At 39.9% G+C, this 20882-nt stretch overlaps 1 protein-coding gene across 2 annotated transcripts in view; it reads right to left on the reverse strand.

Moving 5' to 3' along the window:
- CLASP1 (cytoplasmic linker associated protein 1) overlaps positions 1-20882 on the reverse strand; it is a 168529-nt gene that overhangs the window by 15998 nt on the left and 131649 nt on the right. The window contains exons 32-38 of one of the 2 annotated variants that reach the window (XM_062498277.1): positions 16161-16304; positions 14801-14907; positions 9721-9837; positions 5953-6103; positions 5043-5289; positions 4084-4274; positions 2316-2444 (exon numbers count right to left, since the gene is read on the reverse strand). In XM_062498277.1, coding sequence (XP_062354261.1) covers positions 2316-2444; positions 4084-4274; positions 5043-5289; positions 5953-6103; positions 9721-9837; positions 14801-14907; positions 16161-16304 — 1086 coding nt within the window. Of the gene's footprint in view, positions 1-2315; positions 2445-4083; positions 4278-5042; positions 5290-5952; positions 6104-9720; positions 9838-14800; positions 14908-16160; positions 16305-20882 lie in introns of both variants that reach the window. The other variant, XM_062498278.1, reaches the window with a different exon arrangement.

Below are 20882 nucleotides of genomic sequence, written 5' to 3' on the forward strand. Positions count from 1 at the left end.
AGTGAGAAAGAAAGCTGTAGAACAGACTGCTCAGAACTTCCTCTCCCTCTTCAGCTATCCTTTGAAAATGCCCTTCACTCACAAACTGGTGAATCCTCATTTAATCTCCTGCTCAATGGGATCCAGTCAAAGGGCAGCTCCTCCTCCCCTCCTGGAGAGAGCAGTGCTGCAAAGTCAGCAGTGGGAGCAAGCTGGAGGGCCACCATGAGAAGAGTATTTGTGACCTTCTGGCTCTAGGCTATGAGTTTGACCAACTGAGCCATGCCCAAATGATCTCCCAGCTCATTTTACACAGACTTAACTGAATCAGCAAGTCCCAACTAAGGGAAAAACTACTTAGAGCATATTCCCAGGTGTATATTTAGCTTAGCTCATGTGGATACTCAAGTGCAGGTTCCTTTCTTAACTTCAGGAATGCTGGTATCCTCAAACTACTGACAGACAGATGATCCCTTTCCTGGGCTGCACCATGGTTCTGAGAGTCTCATTTACATAGGGATCAGAATACACTCATACACAGAATGAAAAATCCAGGACCAATGCCCTCCCCACTTAATACACCTGTGAACATGCAACAGTTGGCAAAACAGGAATATACCTGCAGTGTCCTGCTGTGACAGATGTCACTCAGAGGTCCCACGGCAGCAGCAAAACCACGGCAAATCAAAGCCCCACTATGTGCAGCACAGCAGCTACTTGCTGAGCACAGTACAGCTCAATTATTCTATAAAGAAGTGCCAGAACTCCCACCTCTCATTCCTGGCTTGGGTTTATCTTTCTATGCTTTTCCCTGGGAGGCACCTCATGCAAATCCTGAAGAACCCTTCCACACCAAAAGAATATAGAGGTGTAAAGCATGGTGTTCTCAACATTGGTCTTGATTTCTGTAAAACCCACCAGTCCCACAACAAGAGTGAATTCTGAGGGGCATAAAAAGCAATGCTAGGGACAATCTGGAAAGATTCCTGCTAGAAAAGTTAGTTCCGGAGGATTCTCAGCCAAAAATACAAAGGGCACTAAGTCAAGGTGAGCTGAGAAGCATGAAAGGAAGACTTACCAATAAAAGGCACTCCTTCAGAACATAAAGTTTGTCTGACTGCTTTATCAGAAAATCAATTTACAACTGCTTCTTACGACTCTGAACTGAAAATGACAGGGGTGCAAAGGCTCTTAATCAAGAGGAAGAAGGTAGGCAGAGTAGGGCAGCCCTCATTCACTAAAGCATTAAACATTTTCTACTTTTGCATTTAAGAGAAATCCAGACTATTATTTTCTTTCCCCAAGAGTGTTTTTTGTTTTTCTGTTTTGATTTTCAAACAGTACAGTTTCTGCTACTCATGGTTAAAATAACCTTGTGTCAGTCACCCAACGCTCTGGAGCAGTCTGGTCTATTTTAATAATTTTTTCATGGCCAAATATCTTCTGAGATGCCTAAATCTGCTAATTTAGAACAATCCTGTTGGAGAGAAGAATAAATGCCTTAGATTTCAAACCAAGGACTTTGGTAACAAAACCATCACAGACTAATAGGGAAATTCTGGTAGCACTTTCCAGAAGGCTTAGTTCAAACTTTCAACAATCCAGAAGGTTTAGTTCAAACTTTCAACATGCACAAGGTAGATTAAAAGATCCAACCTGGAAATTAATCTACCAAGATTAAATTTAAATGTAATTTGAATTGATCTACTAAAAATGTTATCACGTCCCTCTATTCTTGCTTTACTTCACTTCAGAGTACTTTCCGTTTTGTATACAAGTTCCCTCACAGAAAGGAAAATGCAATTTACCCTTCCCTTTGCTTCTTCCTTTGCCACTGCAGCATGATGACCTCTTTGTTTGTTTTGTCCTGTTACTCACCAGTTCCCAATTTTCCAGCACGGCTCAATTTCACCATTCAGTTTTCACACACAACTCTGCTTGAACACTGCCTCTGTGTTCTCCAGCACATTTTTTTATTCTTACCTGTACCACAGAGGCAGCACGGTGCTCCCAGCATGCTCTAAAAAGTAATTAAGCATGCACTTTTTTCCTACAGTGTCTCAATCTCTCCCAGAATGAGCAGGGAAATCCTGGGACATTAACAAACAGTGGCATACCACTCTAGACAGCTCCGAGTCCACATAAACAGTTCTGACAGTCTCCACTTTTTTCCTCACTGTTTCAGCATGTAAAAATCCTGTCTCTTCATACTTGGGAGACTTAATACTGATTTGTTCCACTGTCAAGATGGCTCAGCATCTTTGCCTGTTAAGTCTCACAGGTCCTATATTCCTTCAGCAGCTCCATATTGTTTTCCTAGTAGCTGAAAGGCTCACCTCCTTGTGGGAGTCCTTATGTGCTTCCAGTGTTTTCATGATAGTCAACTCCGCGTAGTTCTTAAACCTCGCCGGCTGGTTCCGCAGGATCTCCCGCAGGACGCGCAGTGCTAGGGCTCTTATCGAATGCTGTGTCGAGAAAAACAGGCATTAGAAAAAGATAACAAAAGATTACAAAGATTTTGCTTCTCAAAATCATAGTTTGAAGTGAATTCTCGTGGCTCACCAGAAATTCACGCGGGTCCCTACGCCACCAGCTCCAGCGGAGTGAGCGGTGCAATCAATTGTAACAAAATTCAGAATTGGGCCCCTTGCTTGCTCTTGCACAAAAAGCCACATAAAATGGCTGTTCTCACACACAGAGTCAGAATGACTACTTTCCTAAATTCCATATTCTTTTGGCAATGAAGTACCAATTCATACTCCCAAGGGGACATCTGCATTACATGAATCTACAAAGAAGGTCAGATCATGGATGTTTTCCCTTTCCTCTTTTGCTCAGCTTGGCAGATATCAAACTGGGCTCCATCCATGCCACAAAGCTGTTTCTCATGTACTAAAGGAATAAAACTGACTCTTGCTGCAACTCCTACAGAAATTACTTTCAAGGACTTAAGTTACTGTAGTCAACACCAACCTATGTCTTCATCCTTCATATCAAGAGATCATGAACAGAAGGGATAACAGCTGTTACAATTTCATAACATCCATTAAATTTTTGACCTGTGGACACTCCAAATAGATTTCATTACTTCATCAGAGGAATACATATTTTACTTCATCTTCTGCCTTTAAAGTATGCACTTTGCTAATCATCTGCAAAATTCATACAGTAGCATAATTCACATGTACTTAAGACAAAGCCAGCAGATCTTCTGATACTTGTGTGATGGTGCTGTCATTGAACATGTAGAAATAGAGCAGCTCAACCTTAAACTAAGAACAATGACTGAGAAAATGTCAGCCACCTACCCTGCTTCAGAATTAACATTTCTGAGAGTATGGCATACTTTACATTAAGTATAAGAAATACAACAGATTTTTTAATCAGATGAAACAAAAAAAAAGAACTGTGAGTGCTTTGAAGCCTCAGTATTTTAATGTTCAGATGGAGCGTGGCTCTGATGTGAAGGTGCAGTGGGGTGTTGGGCCCTTACCAAATATCATTATGCTGCAAGCTGAACAAATATCCCCAAACAGAAAAAAAGCCTAGCCTGGAAATTACCACTTTGATCAATTACCAAACATAAAGCTGTGATAATAAGAAAGGTTTTTTTAACTTTCCAAAATAAGATCCCCTATAAAAGCAGCTTGCTCTTGAAGACATTTTTACAAGAGACCCATCCCATGAGATCTAATACCCTGGGTCTTTAAAACTACACAGGGGAAAAAAATTAATTTATTCTAGAATGCCTTTATTCTCCTTGCTAGGAAGGGGTATAATATAGCTAAGAGTTTGTAACTTCATCCAAACTCAGAAGAGAGTAACTGATGTCTTGACAGTATTTCACTAGACTAGAACTTCTTTTCTGATTCTAGTTTGATTCCCCAGCTCTCTGGAAGGAGGGAGAAAAACTGGGACATTTTGGAATAACTTAAAACTTTTCACTGAACAGAATGAAAACTAGAGTTGTCAACCTTCAAAAGAAAAAAAAAGAGCAGTGCAGTATCACTGATGAGTGGCAGGTTTCATTTAAACTGGTGTGTAGGAATTATTACCCAAGATGAAGCAAAGAACAGGAGAGTTAAGACAAAATCTACATCTCACATCTTTGTCTCCAAGCGTTTCCAGCAGCAAGAGCAGAATGGTTTTGAAATGCTCCTCCCAAACTCCAAGATTATCTTCCCTTGTGATCTTTAGCAATTCCAGGAGAGCTCCTTTCCGCTCCTCCACCCGCTCGTTGTGGTTGGAGAGCTCTTTCAGAAGATCAGCCACCAAATCCGAATGGTCAATGGGTACTTCTAGGACAAATGGCAGCAAATCATTTGGAGAAATGGGGAAAACTTTGAAGGTGCCAAGATTGCTCACCCTCTACAGAATAAGGTTCATGTAACAAGGGGCCCCTCAAAAGTGCATCAACTTCCAGGTGGCCTCATTCAAGTAGGCAACAGAATCTGACTAGGCCATAATTCAACCTGAATTCATAGCACAGCTCATGCATCTGCACATGGCTTCTAACGAACCAGGAAGTGATGACAATTGGATTTCTTCCAGTTCCAACAATTACTTCTACAAGATGAGAACTGCTGTGGTTTTCCCCAGACATCCACACCCAAAACCCGTGGTCACATGTATGACCTTTAGATTAAAGTACAGTGACTCATCAGAGTACTACAAAAGAATAAAGCTGATGCACAGCTGCACTTAAATGAAGTCAAACACTCAATAACAACAAGCTGTTGAGTGAGGTGCTTCAGCCATGAAGAGGGGAAGGTCCCAAAGCAGTGTCCCTACAGATGCATGTGGTTGTTTAAGGGAGCAGTCTGCAGGAAACCCGAGGCAAACAAGAATCAAAACCATAGTACAGTATTTTTTTCTCAACAGCCACAGATGAGGTTCTGCTGGAACATGAGAACAAAAGATATTGCATACCAAGCCTCGACTCAGATGCAATGCAATACACAACACATGCACAGGCAGGCACATATCTGAGGACACTAGCCATACACAAACACACCAGGAGGCAGGGAGCTGCCTGCAGCGTTACAAGGTGAGCAGATACAAACCATCCCGAAGCTGATCCATGTCATCATCGAACACTGCCTCCTTCAGGGCAGTCTTGTCGTAAGTGTTAATGGTGTCAGCGTAAGGATAGGGGTTGTATTCCCGAGCACGGGGCCCTGAGAAGGTGCGGGGAGGCTGCGTGTTCAAGAGGGAGGTTTTGTTATCCAGAGCCATCCTTCCACCTTCCACAATGTCACTGCTTCCACGGACATCACCACTAGGGAGAGCAAGGCCACCATCTCGAGACACCTGGGGGAGTCAAACAGAGGAAAAAATTGTACGTTCAAAATTCTAAGGAAACTGCAGCATTTTTGGAGTTCACTCATCAACAGGAAAAGGCACAGAATTATTAACATGTATTATTTATACATAATACTTAAATAAAACTTTGATTACTACCTCTTTCTTTCACACAAGTACATCTGCTCAAAAATATCTCACAATCATAGTTTCTTTAACCACCCTTGCAGCATAAGATACTGTATGAACTGTGCCCTTGGAGTGATCACAGGTCCCAAGCCTGTAAGGGAAACCATCCACATGCATTTAAGGAACTGACATTTCCCACTAGAGACCTGACTACACATACTCCATGCAAAAGCCATCACCGAGTCATGCTGAGCCTGAGGAACACTAGCACTGTTTCCATCCTTCATGGGCCTCACACAGAAGCCCAATGAACACATTCCATAGAAGGCAGAGTTCAAAGGGAGCCAAGGGAAACAGTCAGTGAAACCCCATAATTAAGGTAATAAGAAGTTAACAACCAATAAGCAAAAGACACCTGTAAGCAGGTGTACATATACATATACAGCAGTAATAGCTGGATTTTTTACACTAACAATCTGCAGGCAGGTTTGATCACAATGTTTTAAAATTTCACCTGAGGACATTAATCAGTGGAATACTTACAATGTCACAGTCTTTCTTTCCATCACGTTTGATTGGCTCATTCAGGTCCTCTTGACTACGGAAACTAAATTTCTCAATTGCTTCTGTGACTCCACGAAGAGAGCTGTAGATTTCATCAGAATTTAGGTTCTCCGTGTCATAATCCAGCATACTAAAGACCAAACGTATATGAAATGTTACAAATGAAACTGGAATCCACTTCTGACTGTTAACAAAAACAAGCTGAAGACAGATGGTTTGGAGTACCCTTCCTAACAGGGATGTCTAACACAACATGGATGGAATCAAAGCAGAGTTCAGGTCTGAGTTTCCCCTCAAATGGGAACACAAGGAGAACACATTGCTGTAAGTGAAGGGAAAACAGGTCCACTATTTCTTACATTCAGTAAGTGTGCTACCTTCTGCAAATCAGAAAACCCTATCCCCAGTGTGGCAGTGGTGCAATTTATAAAGGAAAGTAATGTCAATCACTATGAGAACTCAAAGGGTTGTGACAGCTGGTGGAAATGAAATCAGTGAAATTTAAGTTTAATATTATATGAAACTAAGACAGATTTAAATGGAAAGGAAAATGTAACTTGACATAAACCTTAGTCTAACATGGCCCATTTTAATTTATAAAGTAGTAAAACCTGACTTGCACAGTGCCTTGATAAAAAAGCATTTCAGTATTTGGCCTAAGTTTGGGAATTCTCTCACTCAAATGACACTTTCTTGCAGTCTATCTATTCCTCAGAAATTTCTCAGCAATATAAATGCTCAAAAGTTTTGGAAGTCCTTCAGGAGTTATCCAAAATTAAGTCCCATGACAAAATGCCTTGCATGCAAGGGGAGATGATATTAAAAGATCTGGCTAAAGAGAAGTTCCTACAAGCTTCAAGAAAATAAAAAAGCATTATTGGTAGGGCTTTGCTCTGTCTAGGAGAAGTTGAGTTTGCATGACAATCACTAAATTAATAGATCCAGCAAGAGAAAACAATTTCTGGCAGAGTCTCAGATCTCAGTAGAGCCAGAAACAAATAGACTGAATCAGACATTTACATCAAGTTGTTTGTCAATAAATGGCAAGAAGTGGCTCCCTACAGTGGTGAATTACTATTTCATAACATTTTGGGAAGAATGACAGGATGGGCTTGGAGGCAGATGGCTGAACCGAGTTGTGCTCCTTTTCCACAAAAGAAAGATTCCCTATGAGGTGGGTGGGGGGGAAACCCAAACAAACAAACAAGAAAATCCCTTCTAAATTCTGGGTACACAGCTGTTATTTTCAATGGAACCAAAACTAGGATATTAAATATCTATTAAATATCTAGAACCACAGCTTTTTATTTCTGGAAGAAACTTGGGAACTTCAGACAGAGGATAAGATTGGCTGCCCAATTCCTTTGGGATTAACACACTGAAAATAGCCATAATCCCTGGCTCCCAAGCAACGTGTTCGCACTACACTCACACAAGCATCAGCACCATGTATTTTGGCAAAGAAACCAAAGAACAACTCCCCAAACAGTGTCTGGCAGGCCAGGGAGAATGAGAAATCACTTGACAGACCAAGATCAGGAAACAAAAGCTGTTCATAAACCTACAGAAGTTGAAGTATTTAAAGCTTTTTGGACAGCTGAACAATAGTAATGCACCATGAAGGCTTTCCAGACAGAAGTCAAGGCAATTCTTAGGTTCTTCAGAAGTACCAGTCAAGAATAGGGAAATCTTTGTTTCATAAGATCTCAAAAATACACATTTTGAGCTCAAGCACATTTAATTCATAGATCTTAAAAGGTTTTGCTTTGAAGTGGGCAATGAAACCATCATTTGAAAAGGTATACATGTGACAGTACCTGCGTACTCACACCAAGACATGACATGACTTACCAAAGGTCACACAATTAAATACATGGCAGAAAAACTAAGAAATAATCACAAATATAATACTGACAATAAAAAATTTATAAAATACAACTTATAAATATATATTATATTAATAAATAATAAACAAATAAATAAACATATAAATAAATATAAAATTTACACAATAATTTCTGCTGAAATAATCACTTCTTTCCTCAGGGATGAATTTTGCCCTACACTGTTACCAAAGAACAATCAGAACACAGACTTCAGTGCTCAAGGACTAAGGCAATTTCTCAGTGCCACCAATCTGATGCATTTGTCAAAGCACAAACCCACATTTTAATAAAAATCTAAAGAATCCAGTGATTTCATGTCAGGAGTAAGCCTGTGTAGGAGGTCACATTATGGCTGTGCTCTACATGAATGAAAATTCTACAATGTGAACACACGTCTCTACTGACAGTATGTGCACTGGAATACTTCACAGACAACACAATGGGGGGAATAAAAGTAAAATGGAACTACACTCACCTTTCAGGGGGGAAAAAAGGCACAAAAGAGGAAAAAAAATATGATTCATGCAGAAAACCAGAGGAAAGGCACAGGATGAATAAGAAGTGAGTAGAGATGAGCAGTGTTTAGGGATGTCACAACATTATTTTCCATCTACTGCACAAAACCAATGCAGCTGTCTATAAATTTATCAAGATAAATTTGGCAGTTTTCCAGTCTGGCATGAAATATATTTTTCTTCCATAAATTGTTATTCAGTTTCCAATCCCAACTATGTGTAAGTAATCCATAGCTTAGTGTCTTCAAGCAGTACACAGTAACTCACGTCCTTGCACTTTCAGGCTCTGGTGTGGAATATATGTTACATTATTCCAAGCCTTATTATCTGGTATCATATGAAAGAAGACAGAAAAAAATACTCTCAACTCGTTTTATTCCAAAAATCAACATGGATCTCTTCCACAGATACCTCCACAGTGTCCTAGCAGAGTCAGACCTTTAATTAAGTCTGCAGGTATTCACAGAAGCACCTACTGCTGCATTCTATTTTTGCTCTCAGATGTCACAGGTTCTCAAATTTTGAGCCCTCAAAGAAAAACTTCTTTGCTTTTCTTTTAATAGTTTTTCATTAGGACCTTTTGCTTTAAGGAAAGACTATATGTAGTCCTCCCTCAGGTAACAGATATACTAAGTCAGGAGAAACCACATTTACAGGTGGTCTATTGCCAGGGTTTAAACTTTAAAAAATCCAAGGAATTTAGCAGAGATCTGATTTGTATTCAGGTTGGGTTTTTTGTCTTAAAACCAGCATACAGCTTTAGTCCAGTATATTGATCCAAGAGCTGTTATGCAGACTGGAACAAAATGTGAGGGCACAGGAGGAATAATAGATGTCAAAATTGCCACTGACAACTCAAAATCTTGTGGCAAGGTAAGGACAATTTTAGTTTCAATACTACAAATTTCCAGTATGTTCCACTCTCACATTATACAAGCAAAGTTCTACGTGTCCATGTGGAGGTACTCGAGTGCTACATGCACACTGCAGTCAAATTGAATCCTGCCCCTAGTATCATAATGCAACCAGTGCCTGCCAAAAGTGCTCAGCAACTGTGTTCTGCATTGGAAACTGACTGTGAAGCATCTTCCCTGCTACCTTCTTGAATGGTTGCAAGAGTCTGGAAAAATCCACTTTTTTTTAATCCCCACTTGCATGCTGCATCTTCCCAAGCAGTGAGCAAGAAGTGGCTGCCTGTCACCCCTGCTCTCTGAAAGCTATCATCATCTCTTTTCCTTTTCCAACCAAAGCCTCTGCAAGTCCCACATTTGAAGAAACCCCACGGTGTGAAAGGTAAATAATACTGTGACACCTCAGACAAGTTGGTTTAACAGGTAGCTTGTTACCTGGGAGAGTAAGAGCGTCTGAAAGTCTTGTGGGAAGGAGCAGTGGGGATGGAGTTAGGCTGAGAAAGGGGAGGGGGGTGCTTCGACAGCCCATCTGCACTCCAACCCCAGAGCCGACTGCCGTGACCAGAGGAGAAACAAAAGAGAGAAAAAACAGAGAAAGGAGAGGGAGGAAAAAAAAAAGAAACTATAATCTGAGTGGCTTAGTGCTGTCATGCTGCCTTGGAGAGAGAAAAAAATTAATAGAAACAAAATTAAACAAGAATACTCCATCGCGCCTCACAAGTCTTTGTTTTGGCCTTTATTATTCATTTCCATTTTTATTCCTAACATATGATTCAGAAACAATCCAGTTCCTGCTTGTACTATCCAGTAGATTTTACAAATGGATATAGCCTCTATTAAACAACTCCATTTATAATGTTCAATGCAAACAATCCCTGGCCACATGTGTATTCTATTTCTAAGCAACAGGATTTCCCTGGAAGAAAGGAAAATTGGAATTTATTTTTTTATTAGACACCTGAAGGTACCTTGCAAAGTTTGTCTCCTGGTGTCTCTGTAAAAGGCTGCAATCAAGCCCTATGCAATCAGAAAACTTCTGCAGGGCTTAAGATCTGATCCTGTTTCACCAGATTCAAACTGAACCCAAATATGCAACAAGTGAAAGTCAGTCTACAGTATAAATGTATCATGGGCACTTGGCCCAGGTCTCAGCAGGCAAAGCTGGAAAGACTGGGTGAAACCAGCCTCTGAGTTGATTCAGATCACTCCTTAAAACTTTCAAAGCCCCCTTTAAGTTATTGTATGACCCTGTGCCTTTGGGTCAAGACATCGATTCCTGTGTCAATTTGTCTATCCTCTGCTTTTGTCCTTTTCCCATTATGGTACACGGATTTTCAAAATCACCTTCTAAATGAAAATAGATGCTTGATCTGGAGGAGTATTCACAACACCACTTTGTTTCTATTACATTTCAGCATATTGTCTTGGATAGCTGTATTTGTATATATGCAAGTGAAAGATACTTTCAGATCAGAAGTGACAAACACGTCAAGAATTGCTCCAGTGCAAACAGCAGCAAAGCCATTTAAAAAACTCCTCTGAAGAGCAGTGTCAAGAATTTCACTCATTAACCAGCAGTCAAATCCCACATCTGTTACATGCCAATATTATCAAGGAAATACCCCAGACTCCCAGACTGCTGATGAGAAGTCTCACAGCTCAGGTCTCACCTACCTGAACATGGGCCACCAAACAATGCAGGCCTGTACTTATTGTATAAAGTGTGTGGCTTATTTTAATTCTGTTTCCATGCTTTTGCTTGCTCAACTTCATACTGAAAGTGTCAGATTTTGTTTTAATGGTATTTTTTATTAACAATGAAATAGCAAGTATGTAAACCTACGTAGCCAGATAAAATTGTAGCCTTCTATTCTGATGCATTTCCTCTAATGATCTTTGAAGGACTCAATTGTTGTTTAAATTCTGTGTGATTTTTGTTTGTTTTTAATAATCAAAACTAAGCACGGGCTTCTGGGCTACTAATAATGGCAGAAATTAATTCCAAATGTATTCATTTGATATTCCTTCAATTACTCCTACAAAATTTGAGGTGAAAATTCCCAACTTGAATGTAACATTTAAGTCTGCAGAAGTCAATTTACCATTCAGAACAGTATTCTAACACCAAAGGACTTCACAACTTAACATTTTCCTTTTTGTGCTACAGCACAGTTTATTAAATCTCAGATTTTCTCTGTCCAACACAACCTCAAGCCATTTCTCTGTGCTTTGCCTAGGAAACATTCTTCTCTTTCAGTCTGAAGTCTGGGGGGGGGAGCTTTTCCTATTATTTTCAGTCTTCCCAAGTGCCCTTCCCTGTTTTATTTTTCAGAAAGCACATATTTCTTCCATAACTCCTCTCAGCAAAAACTAAAATTGTTAAGGAAAAAAAAAAAAAAAACAAAACAAAAAATAAAACAGATACAAATGCAGAAGTAACTCACAGATGTAGTGGATATGTTATAGTGACCATGAAGCAGAACTGGAGAGAGTAAATGAAGGCAGGAGAAAGGACTCGGTCGAAGACCCTGAAAGCATGCTACCTTCCTGAAAAAAACCTCCTGAAGACTTGAGGGGATACTTAAGCAGATGTTATCACCTAGACATGCAAATCAGCTGTTTGTAGAGTCCACTTCAACCCAAACATCCAAAGTCTATTCAGAGAGCCCAAATACAGGTACACATAAATACACACACACACACAACACTCCCAAAAAATCAGTCATCTGCAGCACATACATAATACAGTAAATCTGTATCAATGAAATCCTGCTGACTAAAGTTGAGGATATTACCTATAAACCATTAGTAATACAGGAGAGCAGCTATGCTTTGCAGCATTTTCATATTACTACAGGGCTCAAACATCCTTTCTACACATATCCCAGCTCCAAAGACATGTATGCCTCTGGATTTGATTCTGATCTGTGAATCAAGAAAAAAAAATAGAGGGAAAGCATAGTCTTCAAACCCAAAGCAGGCATTAAGAACTGGAGATAATCCTTCCACTGTTTACACTCAGGCTGCCTGTACAAGACATGGGCAGGGACAAGGTAAGCAGAGCCTGCACACAGAGCACCCCAGGAGGCAATGGGAATACAAACATTTGGCAGTAGGCCCCATGAAAATGTAAAGCCAAGCCTAATTTTGGAGGAGAGCTACATACAGAAACTGGGAATCTTCATCCTTTTACACTGCTATCAGAATGACCTGGGCATGCTTATGTTCCGAGTTTGTAGAGAGAAAAGTGACATTTCACAGCAATGCTGAATACCAAACGACAAGCATTTGAAATGAAAACATGACACTGAAGCACATATACCAAAGAATGCAATACTGCAGCATACCCTACTTACCACAATCTTTCAGCACATCTTTCAAAGCCTCTTCTCTGAAAGGACAACCAGAGCTAAATTCCCTCTTAAGTCGGGACCATGCCCAAACTGTGCTACACACGACATTTTCAAGAAAGATGCAGCCAAACTGAGCATCAGAAGCTACTGCCCCCGATTTCAGGGCTTGCTACTGCCTTTCCTACAAATGGCAAAAATCTGCAGATATTGTTACAGCTCAAAGGGTGCTCACCACAAAATGTACAACTTCTCGCTTCCAAGTACTTTAAAGGGCTTTCATAGCAGCTTCTACCTTTACTTATCACTAAAGAGTAACTTTTAAACATCACTCTTGAATAACAAAATCCAGCAAGGAAGCAGGACACACTTCTCAAAAAGACACCTAAATTTTTGATTAAACACCTCCAAGAATGCTATATAAAATGGAAGAAATTATTGTTTCCTAAAGGAAATTCCTGGCCAACTACTTCCATGGCAGAATGCTATACCCTCTCAAACTAGTCCTTGAGAACAAATCCCACATGGAAAGAAACCCTTCAGTTTCTAAACCAAAAATGCTAGAAAGCAACAGCAACAATGTACACTGGATGTTTTAATCAATACTTTGATATTTGCCTCCTAACATCAAGAGGTGAGAAGAAAGCAAAGACAAATAGAAAACCGTGAGTGAAGTGGCAATAAATAATCATGTCTCAATGACAAAACCCAAAAAGCATGGTAGAAGGTTGTGGAATTATAAAATAAGTGCCACATGCAAACATGGCCAACAAAACCACAACGTAACCACAGGGAGACATAGTTAATAATTTCCCATGAAAGAAATCAGCAGGGCAACAATGCTCAAGCTAGTCAAAAAGGAAACAACATAGTTGGAAGTGTTCCCCTGAAACTCTACCACTTAATTTCTTAATGAAACCTTTGTGGAAAAAATTCATAATAGGCAACTCAGCTTTGGCTTGCAAACTCTTGGTTCGGTTTTGAATTACAGCAGATTTAGAAGTCACAAAGATGTATTTAGATATCCAAAATGTTCTCAAGAAACCCCAATGATTCTTATGCTGCTGGAATTAGTATAATTATTCATTAATTCATTAAATGCTGAAGGCCTGTACTTTTCCTGACACACTGGAACTCATGTCTCTAAGCATCCCTTCAGAGACGGTTATGCAAGTAACAAGGGTAGATCAACAGATTTCAGTGTAAACTACTACAGATTTCAATGTAAACTACTATACTGCACTATGAACTGCAGTCTTCACCCAACATGGTTTGTTATGTTTCTTACACGACCTGTCATGAAGAGGACAGGCAGACAAGTGCAGCAGATTTTAAGCTTTTCCAGCATGAACCAGAGCTTGTCCAGCTAACAGCTTGCTACTTGCCTCCAATATTTCTATGGTCCCAGAACATACTGTTTACAATGTCATCTCCCCTTCTCTAGGTTCTAATGCTGCAAAACATCCACATTCCCAGCAGCCAAGAGTCCACCTTGGCTGAATACAAGATTTTGGAGTGGACCAATGCATTCTATGGTAGCACCTGCAGCTTCAGTAAAACACTGGTTGCAGTAGACCTGCTGCCCAAAAGACCAGGCCACAGCTCTGCTGGTGAGGAGCCAGGTGAGCAGCCTGGGAGGTATTCATCACAGAAATACAGTCACCACTTCTGCTTGTCCTGCATCCTTACAAAGAATAATTAAGAGGAGAACAGCAGATACAGCACTTCTCTCAGCAGCACAAGCCCTGTACTATAGCCAGAAGAATTACAAGTCCACACCTAAAAAAATAGGCACAATCTGAAACTCCTGTTCTGAGAGTCATCACAGACTTTGTAACATATGCAATCTCAACAAGACCTTATTTCTAATGCTGCCAATTAATATTACCTTTATTACCCACAAATGTAATTCTGAAGAAGGCCATGAAAGAAAATTAATATTATAAGAAAAGACATTAAAGTTACACAGACATCGCGGGGACTGGAATACTGAAGTCAGTCACCAGCCACATATTATCATGTTCAAATGCTGCTTCTTTGCAGAAATCTACTGTAAACTTATTGTCTTGTTTTTGCTTTCAAAGTGAGTCATATTCTGCAAACGCACACTCGGTGTTGAAATCCTTTAGTATTTTGCAAGGGGTTTAATTAGCCTGCCACATTACCTTGGAGACAATCCACCATGGGAACAGTTGGTAGGTGAAGTTAAGGGGCTGGTTCTGCTGCTGGAGTGCCGGGAAGGAGTCCGACCAAGGGTATTGCTGGGGGAACCCTGGCACAAAAGCAGGAAGACAAGGATTAACAATGTGTTGCAATGCACAGCCTGGAGAACAACAGCAGGTCCAAACAGTGCCTCTGTTTGCTCTAGACAAGCTTAGTGCAGTTTTGATTGTGCCTCTTGACTTAAAAATCTGCAGCCATGGTTCATGTAGTCATTGATATGCTCCTGAAAATATGACTGAGGATAAAGAAAGTGTGTGTGCACTTCTCTACAACCTACAGGACCTGCAATTTAAATACACAACATGTATGGCCTGCAAATATTGCCAGAGAAATGGTTCACCAATCCAGCTTCTCAAACTAGATTTGCAAGGCTCCAAATACGCTCACCATTACCCTGGCAATTTAGTATCCTAATTACACAGCTATTTTCCACATTGTCTAAAGCATTCTGATTATGCTTTTTAGAAGCATAAGTAAGCAGTCTGACTTACCATTTTTCCACTGGCCTGCACAATCTTTTATACCACAGCAAAATGAGTAGAAATTGCCCTCAATTCTGACACTTTTCACATAGAGTTGAAAGCATTAGAGAATCCAGACCATTTGCCTGGAAGCCTAATGCTGAAGTTCTAGCTTACACTAAATTTTACTTAGCCCTATGGAAGTGCAAAGATAGGAGGGTTCAAATTCCAGCAAGCTCACAAGATTTCCACATTAAAAAGACGAAAGAACTCCATAATCCTTGCTGCTCTGGGAAGGGAAGCACATTCCTTCAGTGAAATAAAAATATTTAAATAAAAAATATTTTATTTAAAAATAAAAAATAGTAAGAGCTCCACGTAAGAGCAAAACACAAGGTAATAGGCATAAACTGAGATGACTTTGTAGGTCACATGAAAGATCCTGCAAGCTTCTTAGCAGACAGTGTAACTGTTATTAAATTGATCTCAATAGTAGTCATGAGCCCAGAAAATCTGTGGTATCAGGATCTGTTTTAGCCAAAAAAATCATTACTGGCAGGACTTTCAAAAGCACCAACTTGAAAGCACAAACCCACCCCAATTTAAACGCGCTTCTCAGCCATTTTTTTAATCTCTTCTGGTTAGGACTATATTAAATTTTAAAATAACTGAGTTTTTTATTTTAATGGTCCCTATTAAAAGCAACATCAAACAAAAGCCTCTGTTGCCATATTGCTTCAAGACAACAGTTACAGATAATTCAAAATGAACATCTGCAACAGCTTATCAATGAGCTGTTGTCTTTGGGGCTCTGCTGTTTGCAAGGACAAGGGCTTCTCACCACACTGGTGTTACTGGAGTTCTTGAGGTGGTTGTGCAGGAGCTTGGTAGCACCATCCTGGAATGTTTTTGGCAAGGCACCAAGTAACATGGTAAACTCAGGAGTGTTCAATTCAAAGAGAGAAATCAGAACTATTTGTGCTGCCTGAAAAGAAGAAGAAAAAAGAGACCATCAGTTTTTGTTCTTTGAAAAGAGCATGCATTCTCTTGGTAGTTATCCTTACAGTAAATGATGTGTGTTTCATTCAAAAAGAAGACTCCTCTACCAGACAAATCTTTGAAGTGTTCTTTGTGATACATCATAATGAATAACAGCAATAGTTAAAGTTCTTAAAGCTTAAATATATTTCTGTATTTCTATCATTATTTTCCCAGATGTGAAGTGTACAGCTATTCACAGCTAGTGAGAAACTCTTACCCGTTGTCCTGTCCAGCATATATTTCAGTTGAAGAAGTCACTGCAATGATTTACTGAAAACAAATAAAACTAGGGGTTCAAACAAGTATGAAGACTCTAGGGCTGAAATTTGTCATTCCCGTGCTTTTTATTTTATGTGTGAATGGGATGAGTTCTCTTCCCATCCAATCTCTTCTCTTCCTAGGGATCCCAAGTTTGTTTCATCAAACAGATAATCCACCTCTCCTTGTAAGTCTTGACCACTCAGGCTGTTTCAGCAATACAAAACTCCATCTGAAGTGAAAGATTTATGAGGATGGTGACAACCACCATTCTTTTGACCATGAACAGGCTAAACCCCATCAGATTTCCTAAATTTAGCAAAACCAAGGTACCACAAACATTTTACTCCATTTAATTTTTGTTCAGGGTTTGCTTTATGTGCCTTAGAGAACTCCTGTCAGAACAGGATCTGCCCTAATCCATTAGCAAACATACATCTCTGCAGATCCTGAACTAAGACAATGGAATCAAATGGGAATATGGAAGCAGAATAAATCACAGCGTGCAGACCTGAAAAAGTAATTAACATCACATGTTCCTAACTAGACTTCCCCAGCAGCATCCAACCTGTGTGGATGCACCAGTTCTCTGGGCTTTTTCTGTGACTTTACTTCAAAAGTATAGAAACATACAAACACTGATAAAACGAACAATAAAAATGAAGCAATGATGAAGGACCTCTGACAGTTTGCAGCAGCACCTTCTCCAAGGGGAGTGTAGCCATTGACACATCAACTTCCAGAATACATATTTGGACACAAAGCAGTGGCTTTAGTTTACAAAGTTAAGCAGCAAAGCTACACACACGCTTATTTTGGAAAAGCATACACATATGCTTAGGAAGAGCAGACGCTTGGGTTTGACCCTTTCAGGAACTTTCTAAAATTTCCTAAAAATTAAAAATAACTTTGAAAAGGGTACAAATGTAATTCACTGCTGTGGGGATAAATGTACATTCTCATCACATTAAAGGATTTTTTAGTAAGTGATGTACTCACAAATTTGCCATAATTAATTGTATCTGCAATTCCCTGTGGAATGGAATTCTTCACAGATGATGAACTGGGGTACACAAGCACCCTTCATAGTGGAGGGGAATCACAGTACCTCATTGTTTTAGGGTGTAAACTGCAATTCAAGCTATACTGTTTGTTCTGCTATCAGCAGTAACTAGCACAGCTTTGTATATAAAAACATTTTTCCATCCAAGAAAAGTTTGGTAAGTATCATCCTTTTCATATGGCCAATAAAGGAACTGAGGCCCACAACACTCAATGGGCTTCCAAGGACTGCAGCAAACAACAGGTCTTCAGACTTCATTCCAGATGGATCATGCTGCCTTCTCCTGCCAAAACTCTCACTGAATTGAACAGAAACACAGTATGTCATTATTCACTCAATTCTAAATATCTAAGGATGAAAGAAGTGGGGGAGAGAGTTTTCCCCATGGTTTTCTCAACTCCATTGTCCACCCTCCTCTGACCTGAAGTTTTGAACAACTCTGCCATGAAGCCTGCCTGGTATCCAACAAGGAAGTGTATTTCTGTCCATTTTGATCCAAGAACTTTTAAACTTTCACCAGCACAGTATTTTCTGTAATAAAAATATCACTGCACACAAGAGATCTCAGAACAAGGAACATCAAGTTGAACTGAATACAAAGTGACAAGTCATGCCAACGTACATTCCCACTGGTGAAAGGCATGCGTATCCTTGGTAGTTAGGAGTGGACATGCAGATCCTGTGTGTCAGAACAAGCAGATCTCGCATTCACTGAGATTAAAAAAAACCCCAACAACCCCAAAAAACCCCAAACCCCATAAAAATTGATCAACAAGGTTCACAGACTGAGAGATTGCTTAGAGATCAGAATATTTGGAATTATCAACTGCTAAGTCAGGAGCTGCCCGACAGAGATGTTCGAGATGCATCTCAGAGATCTGAGTGAAACCTTCAGCAAAGCTCCACCACAAACACTAATAGCACAGACATTGTCACACAGGAGTACCTGAGAGAAGTTTCAGGTCTCAGAGATCACTACAGTTTTGTTCCACTTCTGCATTTTGGCTTTAATAAGTACAGAACTATGTCTGCCCTCCCTCTTTGCACAAAATGCAGCTTGTCTTTAGGAATGTCTGCCAGAACTCTGCATACCCAGTGCTCTTCAGCAGCCTTCCTGTCACCTGTAAATAGTCACTGGGCTTTGAATGAAGTGGTTAACAGTAGCTCCCAATGCTCACAACCTTCTGTGGTCTCAAAGGAAACAGACCTGTAGTTTATGCCTTTTGAAATAAAGCCAAGGCCTACTACATCCTGAGAGTGGTGCTCCAGTAAAGGTCTCAAAGGCAACACTGGAGTTAACACAGGTAAAACCCTGTGATCTTTCTAAATTGTCCTCAGACATTCAACAGCACTTACATGTTTATTTCAGGCAAAAGTAATTACTTGAAAGTGTGCCCATAACTCCCTACTTAATATTTAATACACAAAGGTCTTGGTCCCTACCAATGTAAGATCAACATTGTTATTTACTGGCCTCAAAAGCTGGAAGGTCCATGCTAGCTTGAAATCACATTTGTAACATGCTCCAAGTTTCACTCCTGCAATTCTTCTAATACAAGCAATTTTATTTCAGTAATGAAGAGCAGCAGGAACAGCATTTCCACATCTGTCGTAATAGTAAAATCTGGACACGCTTGATAAATCTCTAGGTTTCACTTATCTACCATATTTTTACCTAATCAAAGGACACCTTCTACAGATAACATCTCCAAGAATTTTAAATCTGTGGATTTTCAGCTTGTGACAAATCAGAGACATTTTCATAATCTCTGAATTTCTGGACATCTTCTGAAAATCCTGCATCATTAGATTACTGTCAGAGTAAATAAATATAACGAGCAATAAAAAACCATCTCTCTGTACACAGTGTACAAACATTCTCCATGCAACACTCATGCTTGATGATATATAGTCTGAAGAAAGTAATATCTGAATTTTCCCTTGCCTTTGTGTCCCTGTACCACTAGTACAGAACACTAATCCATCTCCTTCAGTGACATATAATACAGACCCTACAGATGATCTAATCTTAATGAAGCCATTATCTGCTGGCTTCAGCTGGAGAAACTCCAGTCACTTCAGAGCCTGACTATGCTAGAGAGGGGGGCCTGGCTCAGTGTCAGGTTCTTGAATCATTTGCAAAGGATTGCTTATGTAACTTCATTATTTTCCTTATCACAATGCAGTGAGAGATCAGGTTCCACAAGCCAGTAGCAGCTCCCAAAGTTTCACACTTAGGTCACTGCAATTCCTGCTGTCCAATAGTGTCAACTGCTGAAGGGTCACAAATGTTTCAGCAATATCTATTTCTTGTTTTTACCTAGATGGTGGATGATAGTCAGATTTATCAAAATCTGTAACTTTTTCAAATTGGTCGAATTATAATGAAGTGTCTTTGAAATCTGGGCAAACAGACCAAGGCTAAGTGGAAAAATCCATTGATTTTAGAAAGGAAATGTGGTCAGTGACCTAAGGTTAATAAAAATGCCTTATGATTCCTAGTGCTCCAGTGGACCAAGTAGAACAAGCAGACAGCTGCCTGAGCTACATGAAGGCAGTTTACAAGTTACTCAAACATTTGTTGGTAATGGATTCCCAAGACTGGCAGCCCCAAAAAAGAAGGGGACTTTGTACCCTGATTCTTTATGAGGAACTACAACAAGAGAGTTAACAGAAAAACATATCAAAGCCAAAAATTATTTCAGACAGACACACTTTTTTCAGGCTTCCAGTCCAGGTCTCTTTACACAGCTAGACAGTTGAGTTGAGACTACAAACACAATTAGTGTGATTAGTGCACAAGGCTTTCAGTCTACCTGTTTACATTTCTCTTCCAAGTTTCCTTCACCAGGCCCTGAGGAGGCTGTAGTTGTCCTAGCTGGCAAATCCTCACCCACCCAACTATGCATCGTCTGGGTTTGACAAACAGGAAAGTTGGTATTATTCAAAGAAAACACAGATTTCAACTCAATCACCTAAACAATACAAATGCTATCTTTCCGCAGAAGAATTTTGATCAATTAATTACTTGAATTGAAGCAACGGAAACTAATTTAAAAAGTATTATTTGATGTCATCAGAAGAGCACTCCTTTCGGCAGAGGGTAGCTGAAATTAAATTCAAGATTAAATTCGGCCAGAGCTCTCAGGCTTATAGATCATCCCTTAGCTCTTCCACAAGGCATTGCTTTGGCAACCTCCT

This window comes from Cinclus cinclus, chromosome 9 (genome assembly GCF_963662255.1).
Source record: "Cinclus cinclus chromosome 9, bCinCin1.1, whole genome shotgun sequence".
Classification (NCBI taxonomy): domain Eukaryota; kingdom Metazoa; phylum Chordata; class Aves; order Passeriformes; family Cinclidae; genus Cinclus; species Cinclus cinclus.